The following is a 15,581-nucleotide window of genomic DNA, read 5'->3' as shown; positions in this document are numbered from 1 at the left end:
AAGAAGTCTTTGCTTTGTTTTTTTGCCTTCGAAAAGAAACAATTGTTCCTTACTTTTGTCTATATTCAGTGTCATCAGCTCACTCCCAGCACTGAAGCTCATTTCCTGCTGTTGGGTACACCAAAGCTATTAGTGAGTATTTATTTTTCCATGGGCCCCTCAGTTTCTAATTACTTTGTGCTGATGTTATGTGAGTATGTTGAGACTGTGGCTCCTTCAATACCTACCACATGCTGGGTCTATTGTACACATCAGTACCCTGACACAATTTTAAGATATTTCCTGCTATTCCTTACCTCTTTTTGTCTGATCTTACTACTTTTGGGTATATGGTAAAGCTGTTTTCTGATGGGGCTACAGGCCAGAAGGGCAAAACCCATGCAGCTACACAAGGACATTTAGAAGTAACTTTTACTAGTGGTGGTTACGATTGGTGAAATCTTGGGTTTGTTGTTCTTTTTTTTTTTAATGGAAGCCAGTAAGAGTTTTGCTGCAGCAGAGGCGATAAGAGAATGATGGTGCAGAAAAATAGCATCTCTGTGTGCTCACACATAAATAGCCTTCGCGGTGCTGCTACTGCTGCTCTGGCAACAGCCGCGTAGCTCTGGCACTTAGAAATCGCTGTTTCAATTTTTATTCGCCAGACATGGCAATTTTCCGTGTGTGGGAAGTCTCTCATAAACGGATTTTATTTGGAAGAGAGCAGTGAAAACATTTTTTGAGAAATGCAGGTGAGAAACGTTTATTGAAAAATGAAAGGGGGGAGAAAAAAAAAATAAAATATATATATAATTCTGGCTGTATTGCAGGAGTTAGGGTGCCACTGCCCTCTTGAGCCCCAAGCTGGCGGGTGCTGGCCCTGGCCCATCTGCTGTGCTACCAGTGCAGTTACTGCTTTGCCAATGTTGTTCCTCTTTCCAAATTAAACTTCTGGCTTGAGGAACCGGGGGTCTCAGCTAGGTGGAGGTGAAGCAGTGCTCCCAAAGCTTTCAATCCTGCTGGATTTTGTGCTTAGCCCTTCTGGAAATCCTAAAACACCCCGAGCACTCAACCTGAGCAGGCTACTGAGGAGCCATGAGGACCGAACTCGGCAGCAGCCCTGCTCCCCTGCGAAGTTTTCACGCGGTGGGTGCGTTATTTTCCCCCGCAGCTTCATCACCTGGCTGACGCAGGAGCACGCGACTCCGCAGCTCCGAGGAGGGCCCGTCCCTCCCTCCAGCAGGGCTTTTCTGGGCTCTTGTCCAGCACTAAATATGGAAAATTCCGACGGTCAATCCTGCCCATTTTCAAGCTTAACTTTCAAAACAAAGACAAACCGACCTGGTTATTTTACAGCAGATTCTAGTCGGAAAAAAACAATCGGCAAAACCCAATCGGCATGCCAGGTCCCCCCGGTGGAGGTACCCGGGTAGAGCTGCCATCTCCATGAGTTAGAGCCCACCGAAGATCAGAGAAATGCTGACCTCTGGCTTTCAAAAAAAGCTCACTTCTATTCCAATCTGGATGATTTGTGTTAATTACCTCACGTGAACAACAACCAGCTGTTTTCGGCCTGCCACCTTCGTTCCACCTGGCCTCTTCAGCTGTGAAATACATGAAAATATGAAAGAATCGCCATTTTTCTGAAGCTTTGTCTGAGGTCGGCTTCTCATCTCTGTACTCCAGCTACTTTTTCTCCATGAAACTTTAAAAATCAACAGCTCTATTTATACTTAAAACTCCCCTCTTTGTGTAACACCCACATACATGCCTTGGCTGATTCCACCGACCCGATAAAGCTCCTAACTGCACGAGAGAGCTGTAACAGCCCGCACGCTCCAGAGCTGGACGGGAGGCTCTGGGTACAGCCAACAGAGCCCGGGCAGCAATGCAGGGGTAAAACAGAAACATCTGGCTGCTATCTAGAGGAAGGAAAATTTTCCTCAATTGATTAATCACTCTAAATCCACACTTGTTAGAGTTACCAGAAACTCGGAATTTTGGTTTCCCGAGGTTCAACATGTTTTCAAGCACTGGGGGAAGGAATTCCCGGACAGCATCCCCACTGCAGTGAAGCCCAGTGAGTAATAAAGCTCACATGAGCACCTTGGCAGTTTTCCTCCACAGCCAGCTATGAAATACGTCGTTTGCTTGAAATCCCAGGCCTCGTTTTCCCATCTTTTGACTAATGACAAGCTGTATCTGCCAGGCTACACAACCACGGTGTAGCTGCCAGCCTGCTTTGAAAGGCAGGATAACAGGGCAGCACGAGCCTATTGGCTCTGACTGTGTTTGTGCTCATTCCACTTAATCAGGACAGTTTTGTGGTGTCAGTCTCACGTAAAGGATGTATCGCCACATAAAACACAGCTCTGACAACACAGGTGGGGACGTATTTTGAAACGCAGCTGTTCACCGTGCCCTTTGTTTCTCACAGTAAAGCTGCCGGTGTTTGAAAACCTCTGGTCTGTTTTCTTTGCTGCACTAAGTTAAGCAATGCTGCTTGTTCGGTCCAGTATTAACCACCAATCCTGTAACCACTTTTTAAAAGCAACAGCAATCCTTTGGATCTCCAGAAAAGGAGGAACACAGCCACCTTTAATTGCTGCTTCAAAACTGCCTGATTTTTCTCAAACAGGAAATTCCGAGGCAGCACTCTGGCAGTACCCAGTGCCCTAGGTGAGGGGGCAGGACTTCAGGTGGTTTATTTCCACAGAAGGACACAAAGCTCAACATACACGAGGTAGGAAATAATCCTCAGCCTTGCAGCCAGTTACACATGCTGCTCCCTTCCTTTTGCTAGCTCTGAAAGAGCAAAATGAAACAAATCAAGGCAGAGATTAACACAAGTAGCTGTTGTTCCACTGCTGCTTCCTCTCGTCTCCCCGGGCCACACTTCAGGAACAGCTGCTCAAGCGCATTGAACAATGACAAACGAGACCCCAAGGCTGCTGACAGCATTCATCTCCCCTTCCGTCCTCTCCACGTAGGTTTAGGCAGCACAAGTGGGTGTCATGCAACAGTTAATGCATTGCTTTGTGCTTTGGCAGCTCTCTTAAATAGTCTGTCTCAGAGGTTCGCCAGCAAAAACAATGCTAAATTAATATCATCAGGAAATTAAACAATTCAGCAGGCACACTTCAGCCTAAACTAGACGTGTTCAAGCACAAAGTTATACCTGAGCCTACAGGCAGCCCTGTTTTGTGGTGTTAAACAAATACAGCACCACCAGTCCCAGAGCTCACCACTGCACTGGAAGCGGGGAGCCAACATTCTACCTGATCCCACGCAGAGCACACCACCAGCCTGCCAGAGCAGGCACTGAAAGGCACACGCATGCCATAGGTACTGCAACCACGGGCTCACTGATACCGCTTTTTCCTAGTGAAAACTACTCAAATTTCCCTTGGTATGACAAAGAGCTGGTTTACAGGATGTGGAGTGACCTGTGTTTCAATGAAGAACCAGCCACTTGCACTAAAGAAATGCTTGTATTAAAGAAGTAACCCCAGCAGTCAAATACAAGACCCATAAATTACACCATCACAGAAGCAGAAATGTCTGTAAGGATTCAATGGGATTCAGCCCCTGCCAACACTAAAGCCCATCTCGCTGCTTCCTTGAAGCTGTTTTAGCTCGATGCTGGCAATGAGACTCATCTCCACCTCCTTACTCGTCCATCTAACATAAACCCGGCTAACGAATCACTCCAGTTTGGCTCATGGTTATACACAGGAATACTACAACCAATTAATGATTTAGATAAATCACACAGAAAGAAAACGTCTTTTAGAATGTCTAAGCCTGTTTTTTTTTTAACTAAAATAATTAAAAGTAAACTTTTATTAAAAATACAGTAACATCAGCTCCACATAAATTAGCAGAAGGAGCTGGTACTTCCAGTCACAAAAAGCTCCAGCATTGTTTGTACCAGCATGATGCAACCCTGACGTAACCGTCCCACGCTTGTGCTGAGCAGAGGGCTCGGTGCTTTTCTACTTGCACTTCACTGTTTGAGCGTTGAACAGCTCTGATTTCTAGCAATAGAAGGAGAACTGCAAATCAAATGATTCCCCGAGCTGGTTTTAATTAGACTTGAAGAAAAAGGCTATAAACCCAACCATGCTCTGTCAAACAGGGTACAAAATCTTTATTCACCAATAAGTTAACTGTTCTTATAAATAGATGTTCTAGTCTTTTGTACTCTGCAGGGAGTATAAAGCTAAGCTGCAGTTATTCCTCAGACTCTGACCCTTCTTCATCTTGACTGATCTGGAAGTAGCGCAGTTCGTATGTCTCCTTGTCGGACGCAACCACACGAAGCCAGTCACGCAGATTGTTCTTCTTGAGGTACTTCTTTGTGAGGTATTTCAGGTACCTTAAAAACAGTAATTACACGTTAGAGCCTCATCATTTAGCAACCCCTACTGCTGTCTGCACTCCACCCAAGACACTGCTCTAGCTGGGCAACACCACACTAATCGTACCCAGAAATAAAAAATTAGCACGTCTAGCAGATAATAAAAGCGTGTTTCATTCCAAATGTATAAGAATTTATTACTGGATGCTTTTTGACTACATAGCACGATGCCAATAACTCAAAAGCCCCGAGAAGAGGTTCTAAACCTCGCTCTACCACAACAGATGCTGGTGCATCTGCATCGGCAAATGAAGGGGGATGCAGGGAAGAACTGTACCTCTCATCAGCGTACTCATCTGCTGCAGGGCCCAGCACACTAAGCAGTTTAAGGCTACACTTGACTTAAGAGGCTCTTTTGCAACACGACGTATCGCGTACACGTACATTTTAATACAACCCATGAAGTAATAAAACAGCTGCCCGTGACATGACCTCAGCATGGCTTTTAAAAGCCTGCCTTCCCTTGGCACACTTTAACAACCTCTACAAAACATCTCTGTCTTACTATGCTTGTATTAGAAGGAGCACTAACTTGCAATCGATTCCTGAGTTTTAAAAAGCAGGTTTTTAAAGATCTAATATTGTAAATCTGTTTGAATTACGCCTTTCACTGGTATTTACGAGCGCTACGAAGGTCAAAGCAACACCTTCTCTGCACCTATCAGAAGGGCCTCACGTTCAAAATCCACAATCCGAAATACAACAAAAGGAAACCCGTGCCAACCTTTTAGAGAACTGCTTCTCGGACGTCACCGTGATCTTGTTCTTCAGACGTTCGATGTGAACGGTGTTGCCCAAGTTCCCAGTTTTTCCATTGACCTTAACCTTCTCCTTTAGGAACTGTTCCTGTTTCAACATTGAAGAAATAGGACGCTAGGGAATGGCACCCTAGGTATGAACTAGGGAAGGGACCCTAGTCATATAGCAGTGTTAAAAATCAGTGTTTACTTATATCCTGATAGCAAGTATTTACAGTGCAGTAAGATTTTATAGCATGTAATTAAAAAGATGACCCCCGTGCTAAAACAGGATTTAATTTAAACAGTTTTATTCATGGTCAGGTATGAAGCATCTTGTCTGTAAAAGACATCTAAACCCAGAAAACTTTCAAAAAGTGACCAGAATTTCAAGAACAGCTGTTGATTTTACGAATTTAGAGTGTAACTTTTCAGCTGTAATTCAGCTACCGTACCGCACCGAGGCCTTTATTACACTATGCACCACAAGGATGAGCAAAACCACGACTTACAAAATTCCCAGAATCAAAGATTCCATCTTCCACGGGATGGGTCAAGTCAAGGCAAAACTTCCAGGTTGACTTTTTGGATTTTCTGTCCTTTTGCTAAAACACCAAAGAAACCCAACATCAACAACCCGAAAAGCTTTTTTATCAGCGCCAAGGGGGACACGGCCGAGGGGGACCCCGCGGCGGCGTGTGGCGGCCACCGGCCCAGGCCGACACCGCCTGGAGGGCGCGGTTCACTGCAGCCGGCTCTCCCCGGCCCGGGCCCGGGCCCAGGCCCAGGCCCCGGCCCCGGCCCGCCGCCACCCTCCCGCGGGGCGCCGCTCGCCGGAAGGCCGCCAGCTCCCGCGGCCCCCGCCTGCAGAGCGGCCCTCACCGCGCCCGCAGGCCCCGGGAGGCCCTCCCTCGCCCCACACCCGCCCCTCGGCGGCGGCGGCGCCGCGGCCCGCAGCCCCCGCTCGCTCTCACCGGCGCCATGCCGCCCGCCCGCCGCTCCCGCAGAAAGGAGGCCTCGCCGCCCACGCCACGCTTTTATACCCCGGCGGTGACGACATGACGCAAGCGCGCGGCGGTGGGCGGGGCCGCGCCACCCAGGGCATGCCGGGAGGCTGTGGGCCCTCTCCCGGCGGCCATGTTTCCCCCGAGGCACAGAGAGACTCCACACGGCTTCAGCATGAACGAGTCACCTTTTTATTTACGATTTCCCGGTTTTATTTCCGTAGGACAGGGCCGCAAGCGTTTCCCTCGCTCCCGCCCAAGCCGCAGGGAAGCCGAGGGTGCTGGCTGGAGGCGGGGACCGCGCCTGGGGCCCGGCTGTCCTCAGGGCTGGAGCTCGCAGGTCCCTTCGACGCTTCGCCGAGGCATTCCAGGCTCTCCCCGCGGCCCCTCTCCTCTTAACCAGCACCCAGCTTCCCCACAGCACTGACATCTTTTTATTATTTCTGGAGCAAAAGAAAAAAAAAAAAACCAACAACAAAACCCAAACAGACATCTTTTTTCCCCCCGATCGTTTGCGGTGCTGAAAACAACACAGCTCCCACAGCATCTGAAAGCCTTGGAACCCCGAGGACGGCCATTCCCGGCTCACATGATTTACAGGGTTTGGTTTTTGCCAAGATCAGTAAAATGAGTCATCACCATCATTCCTCTCTTTTCCACACATTTTGGAAGCCACACCGAACAAGTTACCCTTAACAAGATACAGCACAGGACAACAGGGGGTTTCTGTGATACAGCAATACGTAGCAAATGTTTCGGTTCAAGTTCACAAACCAAGTGACTCTCAGATGCCAAATACTGTAGGGCCAGGCTGCAGGTGCTGCAGAGACTTCCGACCGTCCCGGCGTACCGTGCTGAGCTGCCGAACGCTCCACCCTGCTCCCCCCACAACGCCTTCATTAACATTCTCAGCATATAAGCGAGATACTCAAAATATCCTTAACAAGGTCATTTTTTTTTTCCTGAAGTTTAGTTCTACTGTAACAAACTACATTCTAAATTACTCAACCAAAAAAAAAAAAAAAGTGGGATTTATTGAATTTCGAATTCTGAGAGACTGACCTGCAGTAACCATAAGAGTTTGAACTGTCAATAAATTTGACTTTTTTTTTTTTTACAGATTATGTAAAATTACCTGTATTGTGAAACTACAGACTGTGCACCATTTCTGGATACACTGTGGATTAGAAAAACCTGCAAGAGGCTTGAAAGCAGTTACGTTAAAACAATGAAATTCAGCTAACTTCTTAAAAAAAAAACCAAACCAAACACAACAGCCCTGAGAACATGGCTCAACTAGCAAGAGCCTAGTTGAAAAACCACCATTATAAGCAAAAATTAGAAGGATCTATTGAAATCTTAAAGTATTATTTGCCAACATTTGAGGCAGGAAACACTGCAGTCTTTCCAATGCTGTAAAGTAGTAAGAGAAACTCAGTGAATTGGAGCCATAAAAAAAGAAAATGCGTTATCTGGAGTGGAAATACTTCTCTTCACCTCCTAGTTTTCACAGCCTTTACTCTTAAGCAATTGCCATCAGCTATTAGAAGTTTATAGTTTTCGGTTTTGACACAATTTAAGTGTTAAGACAGTACTACAGAACAAATACATTGGTAAGATTTGTTTTAAAGTAAAGCTATGAAAGGAGAACATCCCTCAGCGTTTGGCTAGGGATCTGAAAAATACACATCTATATGGACTACTGATCACAAACAAAGTTTGTTGCAAACGATTCTGACAGTAAACTGAAACATCTTACTTTGGAAAAAAAAATGCCTCAAATACATGTTCTAATTTAGAAGCAACTTTTAACCTTACATAAACTTGGAGATTATGCTTAAGACTCATGCTTATGTATTACCTATGGGAAACTTCATGCATGACAAGCCAATGCTCTGCACTTCCGTAGTGTCCGAAGTGCTTCACGAAAGACAACTAAGTACCTAAGAACAAACCTAGAAGGAAGTACTTAATCATTTAAATCTTGCAGAACTGAAGGTTGCAATAGAAGGACATCCTTATGTCCCAAGGAGGGCTCTTCCAGCAAGCTGGAGGTCATAAAACTTCTATCTTTAGATTGCTGTAGTACGTGAAAACTCCAGTCAGACCAGGACCCCGCTTGCAGGAACAGGACAAAAGCCAGCCCTCGTCCCACACAGCTTACAGGCTTAAGTAAATGCTTCAATTGTGGGCCAGTGGCATCAAATACCTATCTTCCAACAAGGTTTTAGAGGACAGACAGGCACCTGGAAGTAGACTAAAGCACTACCAGAACAAGGACAAATCCCACTCTTGTCGTTTTCAAGCACATTAGAAGCATTCGTGGTGCGGTGACAGCATTAGAGCTTGCATTAGTTTGACATAGCAACCTGTGACTTCCCCTTGGACATCACACAGCTCAGCTTGCTGTCGAGACCATCACCAGTTGTTTCACAGTCACCTCCAAAGCCAACAGAGCCTGTCTTTCAGGTACCAGCTCGATGGAGAGGCAGAAAGCAGCATAGTGCAGGCTCGCTTGAACTACTCCACGTGCACCTCAAAGCTATTCTGATTATTCTGATGGCATTGCCATCTCTTGCATCTACAGCTTGCCCTTTTTTTTTTTTTAAGCAGTTTTGCCATTTCAGTCAAGGTGCTATTTATAGAGTTCACCTGCAACGTGTACTGGGCTAGGCAAGAGCATCCTACTTCTGCCGGGCGCCCCAGGTAACTGTGCTTTATGACCGGAGGATATTTATTGCTGTCGTTACCTTCACTGTACCGCCCTCCCTGTCACCAGAAGTCTGTGGGAAACGTTAGACCTCCAAGATTTGCTAATCCCGCCACAGTATGTACAAGGGCAGTTTTGCCACGAGCCCTTTGGGGATTAGAGAGTTCCTACGATTAAGCTGCAAACATTTTAAGCCGTTAACAGCAGCACAAAGTCTGACTCTCGCTGCCAACAGTGTGAACGGTGCGTGCTGTCCCGGGCAGCAGGCCACGTGCTCACAAGTTGTCCTCCATCAGCCAACAGCCACTGAAGCTTAAGGCAAGTTCAGGAAACAATTGATCAACCGTGAGGAGAGGTCTGAGCCACGGACTAAGGAAGTTTCCCCGCTCATGAAGAGTCACCAAGTCTTAGAATTCAAGTTGAATGCCTTAAGCAGGAGCAGGCCAGTTATCCTTCCCTAACTATTGCTGCGAAAAGCCTCGTGTTTGCCCGTTAAGCTACTAAATAGTTGGAGGCATGCATGCGTGTTTCAATGACTCAGAACTCCCTTGGACAGGAGCTAGCTTTCGTAACTATGCAGCCATTTAATTACTTTTATAGTTAAGCCATGGTTGTTCAGTATTGTCTGTCAAGTCTCTATTTCGAAAACACAATAGTTTTAAGTTTTTTTAAAAAGAATCACATGCATTTAGTTTAGGCTCAATGCTACAGTTTGTCCCACTTTCTGAAAACATGTGGTCCCTGTGCTACAAAAATATGGTCTGAACCTGAAGATTAAAACCTAAAGCTGGAAGCACTGCAACACATTCCCATGGAGTTTGTCACCCTTTTATAGTTTAAGATAAATACAATAAAGGAAAGCAATTGAACTGCATTTTTCTATTTTATTTTTCAAGTCTGACAAAGGCCTCGAGTGAAAGTCTATAGCTTTAACATCCATTCTCACCTTTGTGTCCCCTTGACCTATCTATCTCTTACCTACCCAATATTCCAACTGCCTGCCTAAACCACAGGTAGGCTTTGACACCATTTTATCGTTACAATAAGCCAACAAGTTGGCGAAGAAGAATACAGAGGTAATACAGTTAAGTTGCACATGGCCACTGGGGCTTGGTCAAGCCAGCTGGCATTTTTGATCACTTGAGTTTCTTGGTCTAAAAGTTGCGATTGGCACCTACAGTTCTGCAAGAGTCCCAATCCACAAAATACTTAAGCTTTTTTTTTTTTTTAAAAAAAAAAAAATGCTACTTTTATTGTCAGTTCTACCTAAACATGTCAAGAAAAATACTATTTGTGCTCTAGGTCACTTTATAATCCTAGATACCTACCAGCTTATCTAAAAGCCCCTGAATACTGTATTTTGTCTGTTCATACAGACAAACACTGTTTTGCTCAAGCAAATAAAAATATATCCACTAGTAACACCTGATTGGTTTCTTAGATCCATAGCTGAAACCCACAGGAATGTTAAAATAGTTACAATTAAGGAATTAAAATCTCAGTGATTTTGAAAACTGCCAGTTAGCCTGCAACACTAATCCAGAATCCAGCACTGCTTTTTAACAATTCAAAAAAGAAATGAGGTTGCTTGTGAAGGCCAGAGCTTTGGTGACAATAAGAACCAAATTTATAGATCTGTGGTTTGTCCAGACCTGAGCAGTTGCCCGAGCCTGGCGATCCTCCTTATTTGCAAGGCTTTATGGCTACAGCACATTCTTCATTCATTGCACTTATGACGGATATCTGGAAGAAAAGACAGACAGGTGAGCTCCAACCCATGCCAGAAGTTACAGACTTTCACATTTTATTATCTCTCCCGAGAAGAAAAAAGGAAGTTGAAGCTGGTGGAATTCAGTCAATTAGAAAAACTTCCACAATATCTGCCCTTCCCACCCACGTGCTCCTCGCCGTACCTCCTGCCTCGGCCGGCAGCGCGAGGCTCGTACAACACACGACGACAAACCAGCTCCTGCAACAGACCGGAACTGGCAACTGGTGTGGCCCAGTAGAGACTCCAGTCTGCAGAGCCACTCCAGTCTGCAGGGCTACCGTAGCAAACTAGACGACTCGGGCTACATCACAAAGCTCTACACCGGGTCCCAATGAAGCAAGCCTGAAGGCTCCAGTCCCCAGCGTGCGGAGAGCACTGCGAGGATTTCCCCACGCTTCCGAGACACTCGTGTGGCCTGACTGAGCCAGGCTGCAGCGCCACACCGAGTGCTCCACTACAGGAGTCCTTCTGCACCTCACAGGACCACTTCCAGGGCTTCTAACCCGCTCTTAACAGAGAGATCAAATGGCCAGTATCAGAAGATGACTTCTTCACTGTGTAATCAAGGGGAATTAACCATAGCTCTTCTGGTCTGCCCACTATACTTACCTGCACATCTTCATTGGCATTGAATTTTCCTTCTATTTCCTTGCCAAGATCCCCTTCTGGCAACTTTAGATCCTCACGAACTTCACCACTTTCTGTCAGCAGGGAGAGATACCCATCCTGAATACCTATCAGCTGTGAAGAGAAGTTCACTTTTAGGAAGTCTGACATCAGTAGTCACTAGTAGGCAGTAGCTGAAGATAAGCATAAGGCAGTGAACTCTACCTGTCACATTAATTCTTTAGTACTGTGTTTGTAATAGTCAAGGACCTAATTTAAGTCAATTTTTAACAACAGTTTAGAGGGCTGAAGAGTTAGGCCAACTGTAGCTGTCAAGAACCACCAGAACCCTGCTGGTTACTTCCTTCTACATGGGGCACTGCAAACCCCATCCTTGTGGTTTATAAAATGTATTGCTTCCAGGTCACCGGTTCAGCTTTTCACACCTGTGAATTAGAACCAACCACTGGAATGGTGTTCCCTGAACAGCATTGCTTCTGTGAAGCGTACCAAGTGCGCAACGGTTGAACCATACGCTTCTATACCTTCATTTGTACAATGAGATCGTTTACGTTCAAGGCTAATGAATAAATTAGGGAACATCCACCAAGCTCTGGACTTTTATAGTGCAGTTTTCAGCCTAACCAAACTCCTGAGCTGAGGGGAACAGCTGTCTTGACAGAGCAGGTTAGGGAACTTGGAACACGTAGCAGTAAACCCAAACGGCAGCCCTAACAATCTGATAAACAGCAACAATTTCAGTAGCAGTAAGGACCCAAGGACACGAGAGAAAGATCACCAACGTAACACTAAGAATCTCTTGGAAGGTCTGAGCCCCAAAACGGGCCAGTCACACTTTATTCAAACAGCACCAGCTGCTGTGAAGAGTTGCCAACACTCTGAACCTGGGCTTTGTCAAGCAACTGCAGCTTTCCAGCTGATGTGGATATATTGGGTCCTGACCAGAACCACTGCCAAGACAATGGGAAGACAGCTGACCCGTTACAACTCAGAACCCGGATCGTGCTGCTTTGAAGAGCTCACTATCCACACCACAGAAGGCACTACAGAAGTTACAGAAGCTGCCAAGTTCCCTCCACACGTCTATTTCAGAGCAGAGCTCAGGAGCACCAAAATGACTTGAGATCAACTAAAGCCAGCTTCCACGCCAGGAGCAGAAAGCGCTGTAGCAAGTCAGAATTGGCATCAGATGCAGTTTAAAACGGTCTTGTTGATTCATCTACCCCACGGGAAGATGAAATTATAAAAGACAGTATATGCTTAGATTCAAATTTATGTTAAGTGAGATCTTGATTATCCTGTAATCAATAATAACTTGCAGCAGGGATAACCTCTCCCCAGATTCTGAAGGATGCCAGTATCACAAAGAATAAAGCAGCGACCTTACAATGTGAGCTATAAAAAAAATGAAGTTCTGCATTATGTCTATTACCTGTCATTTCTAAAGATTGCCACTGTAACACGAGGTTGGTAGCACAGTAAGGAGCTCTCCATCAGCGAGCTCCAGCAGTTTTAACGATTCAGTAAACGCTACAAGTTCAGCAATGTCATGTGTAGACAGGCAAATTCCATTAATTCTGACAACAGCACTTGATTAATCAAGAAGCGCATTTTGGGATGAAGAGAGTTTATGCGTGGTATGAGGAGTATCATAGAACAGTTTGGGTTGGAGGGGACCTTTAAAGGTCACCTAGTCCAACCCCCCTGCAGCGAGCAGGGATGTCTTTAGCTGGATCAGGTTGCTCAGAGCCTCATCCAACCTGACCTTAAAAGTTTCAGGGCACAGGGCTTCTACCACCTCTCTGGGCACCCTGGTCCAGTGATTCACCACCCTCATTGTAAAAACTGTCTTCCTTACATCTACTCTAAATCTTCTCTCTTTTAGTATAAAGCCTCTTAATGCGTGGGAGGACACAGTCGCTGTTAACTCACCTGGTAATCATTCCTCTTGATATTTGGAACATCCATGTTATGAGTTGACGGGCAAATATCTTCATATTTTTTACCAGTGAAGATATCAATACCAACCAAGTGGACCTATAAGAGAACAAAAATAACACCAGTTACTGCTGGTCCTAGAGAAGCAAGATGCCATTGCCACTGGTATTGCTGGTCCCATGCAGTTTTCTAAAAGACCACACGTGATACCAGATTCTGCCTAGACCCTTGGCTTGTGGTATGAGAGCAGCCCGAGCCCCAAGGGAAGGCCTCTCGCACCCTTTCGCACCACACGAGAACGAAAATCAGCCGCTGTTATCTTCCACAGCCATGGCCTCCTGTAGTTTTAGGGCAGCAAGTTAGAGCTCTGAGTATGCAGCGGTTATGCAGATGGTTACTTCAAGTTCTAGCTGTTCTGAGAAACACTGTCATGTTTCTCACGTGTCCGTGAGGACCTGAAGGTTAAGGGGAAAAGAAGAGGTGGTCATGCACAGAGATTAAAGGAGCCCCCACCTCCCTTTATGCTAGCAGCCGCCGTCCACTGCAGCTAGTGCCTAGATTACCAATTCATAGCCTGCTCTTCTCAGGTCCTTTCACGCTCACAATTGTTTTGGTATTTAATAAAAACTGGATCTGTCTAATAAAACGAGCCATAAAAACGCAAGGGGAGGGAGAAAGGAAAAAGCCAGCAAGGGTTTGGTATACTCTAGCTTTGATGAATCCAAAATACTTTACCCACCTACATGTATCATATAATGTTGTGGAAGCCTAGAACTCTATAATTAGTCTGTGCTTGTAACGGATCTCTCTCTAAACTCTAACATACCCACCGTAAAGAGTGGTTGAATTAACGAAAGGGGCGCCTAGACTTGGCCCAAGCTCTGGACAGCTGCAGAAGCCAACTGCTTCGGCAGCAGGACTGCAGCCTCAGACAGCAGCCCAAGAATGTCCCTGCTGGGACGCAGGAGGGGGAAGGTACTCCTCGCTCAGTGCTGAAAAAAAGGAAAGCAGCAGCAAGGCGAGCCAGCAAAACAGGGCCAGAGTAGGCCCACAGAGGTAACACTCGTCCGCTGAGTTCCTCTGGATTACGTAACAGCACCTGGGCACTTTTAGCGAGGGCTGAAGTCGAGCGCTGTCATCGTGGAAGTCCGCTAGCACGGGCAGGCGTAAAAGTGCTTCGGTGGGCAGCGACAGCACAATCCAACCACGCCCTAGTGATTTCATCAGCCCCCCCCCCCCCCCCCCCCCCCTTCCAGAATTTACCCTACCCCCACTACAGAAACAGGTTTTATCACCACCAGCCTTAAAACTTTTTAACAAGTTGGGAGAAAACTAAAACCAAAACAACAAAATACCAACCCAACCCCGTGTCCTCAAGCCTTCCCACTTTACTGGAAAGCCTCGAGCCAGCTCCAGGGCGAGGAGACACGGCTGCGGGAAGGGCCAAGGCAGGACCCAGGCTCTGCCAAACGCAACGCTACACCGTTCCCTCTCGGCCAGCCGTGCCGTGCCGTGCCGTGCCGTGCCGATGCCGCTCGGAGGGCCGGGAGCCGCAGCGCACGCTGCGGGCCGTGCAACAGATCGGGGCTCGCCGAGCCCGCCCCGGGGAGGGGGGGGGAGGGGGGGGGAGGGGGGGGGGGGGCGGGGGGCGCTCACCTTGGCGTGGCCGTGCTTGCCCGTCTTGGAGGTGGACATCTCCACGATCTTGCAGGGGCGCCCCTTGAGCACCACGAAGCCGTTCTTCCGCAGCGCCGAGCACTGCATGGGGTAGGTGAAGGAGGCGCCGGCATCGCCCGTGGTGAAGTCGAGCTCGTCGGCCATGGCGGTGGGGGGCTGGCGGCGGGGGCTGCAGACAAGCGAGAGGCGTCGGGCTCGGAGCCCCGCCGGCGGGAAGGACCGGGGAGGAGGCGAGGGGAGGGCGGGGAGGGGCGGGGAACGGGACGACGACACACACCCAACCACCTCCCCCCCCCCCGGCGAGGGCAGCGCGATGGCGGCGCCCCGGGGCGGGGAGGGCGGGCCGGGCCCGCCTCGCTCCGCCACACGTGCCTGGTGGGCAGGCGGGCGGGAGGCGAGCAGCCGCGCTCCCCGCCACGTGCCGAGGGCCCCAGCCTCCCCCCCGCCCGCTCCACACACCTCCCCGGTGGCGGCGGCGCCTGCCCGCCCGCCCCTCGGGCCCGCTTCACCCCCCGCCCCCCCACTTCCCCGTCCCCTCAGCGCCGCGGCCCAACCGCGCACGGCCCCGGGCGCTGCGCCCCGAGCGGCGCCGCGGCCCCTTTTTACCTTGCGAGGATGGTCGGGGAGGCCGGGCAGGCCGGGGCCGGGGCCGGGGCCGGGGCGGGGCGGGGGCACGGCGGGGCACGGCGCCGCGCACACGCGCCCGGACCACTGCGGC

General features: G+C 48.1%; 2 protein-coding genes across 2 annotated transcripts; both read right to left on the bottom strand.

Moving 5' to 3' along the window:
• Window positions 1-4,104: 4,104 nt before the first annotated feature.
• RPL22L1 (ribosomal protein L22 like 1) lies at window positions 4,105-6,153 on the bottom strand. Its single transcript, XM_086467854.1, has 4 exons — window positions 6,111-6,153; window positions 5,649-5,741; window positions 5,124-5,245; window positions 4,105-4,357 (listed from the first exon to the last, which is right to left on the bottom strand). The coding sequence occupies exons 1-4, from the start codon at window positions 6,117-6,119 to the stop codon at window positions 4,213-4,215; spliced, it is 369 nt and encodes a 122-aa protein (XP_086323980.1). The 5' UTR covers window positions 6,120-6,153; the 3' UTR covers window positions 4,105-4,212.
• Window positions 6,154-6,309: 156 nt separating this feature from the next.
• EIF5A2 (eukaryotic translation initiation factor 5A2) lies at window positions 6,310-15,041 on the bottom strand. Its single transcript, XM_086467853.1, has 4 exons — window positions 14,843-15,041; window positions 13,181-13,285; window positions 11,231-11,362; window positions 6,310-10,593 (listed from the first exon to the last, which is right to left on the bottom strand). The coding sequence occupies exons 1-4, from the start codon at window positions 15,005-15,007 to the stop codon at window positions 10,534-10,536; spliced, it is 462 nt and encodes a 153-aa protein (XP_086323979.1). The 5' UTR covers window positions 15,008-15,041; the 3' UTR covers window positions 6,310-10,533.
• Window positions 15,042-15,581: the final 540 nt, after the last annotated feature.

Source organism: Leptosomus discolor, chromosome 7, assembly GCF_034619465.1.
Source record: "Leptosomus discolor isolate bLepDis1 chromosome 7, bLepDis1.hap2, whole genome shotgun sequence".
In the NCBI taxonomy this organism is placed as follows: domain Eukaryota; kingdom Metazoa; phylum Chordata; class Aves; order Leptosomiformes; family Leptosomidae; genus Leptosomus; species Leptosomus discolor.
This window is presented reverse-complemented; position numbering and strand designations above follow the sequence as displayed.

What these genes read in the sequence shown, in the direction of transcription:
- RPL22L1 (XM_086467854.1), bottom strand. An exon ending in TCTTTGATTCTGGGAATTTT is followed by an intron (nt 5,246 to 5,648) that starts GTAAGTCGTGGT and finishes ATGTTGAAACAG; the next exon opens with GAACAGTTCCTAAAGGAGAA. An exon ending in GAGAAGCAGTTCTCTAAAAG is followed by an intron (nt 4,358 to 5,123) that starts GTTGGCACGGGT and finishes ACTGTTTTTAAG; the next exon opens with GTACCTGAAATACCTCACAA.
- EIF5A2 (XM_086467853.1), bottom strand. Translation starts at nt 15,007, where the DNA reads ATGGCCGACGAGCTCGACTTCACCACGGGCGATGCCGGCGCCTCCTTC. An exon ending in GCAAGCACGGCCACGCCAAG is followed by an intron (nt 13,286 to 14,842) that starts GTGAGCGCCCCC and finishes GTTCTCTTATAG; the next exon opens with GTCCACTTGGTTGGTATTGA. An exon ending in ATGCCAATGAAGATGTGCAG is followed by an intron (nt 10,594 to 11,230) that starts GTAAGTATAGTG and finishes CTTTTCTTCCAG; the next exon opens with ATATCCGTCATAAGTGCAAT.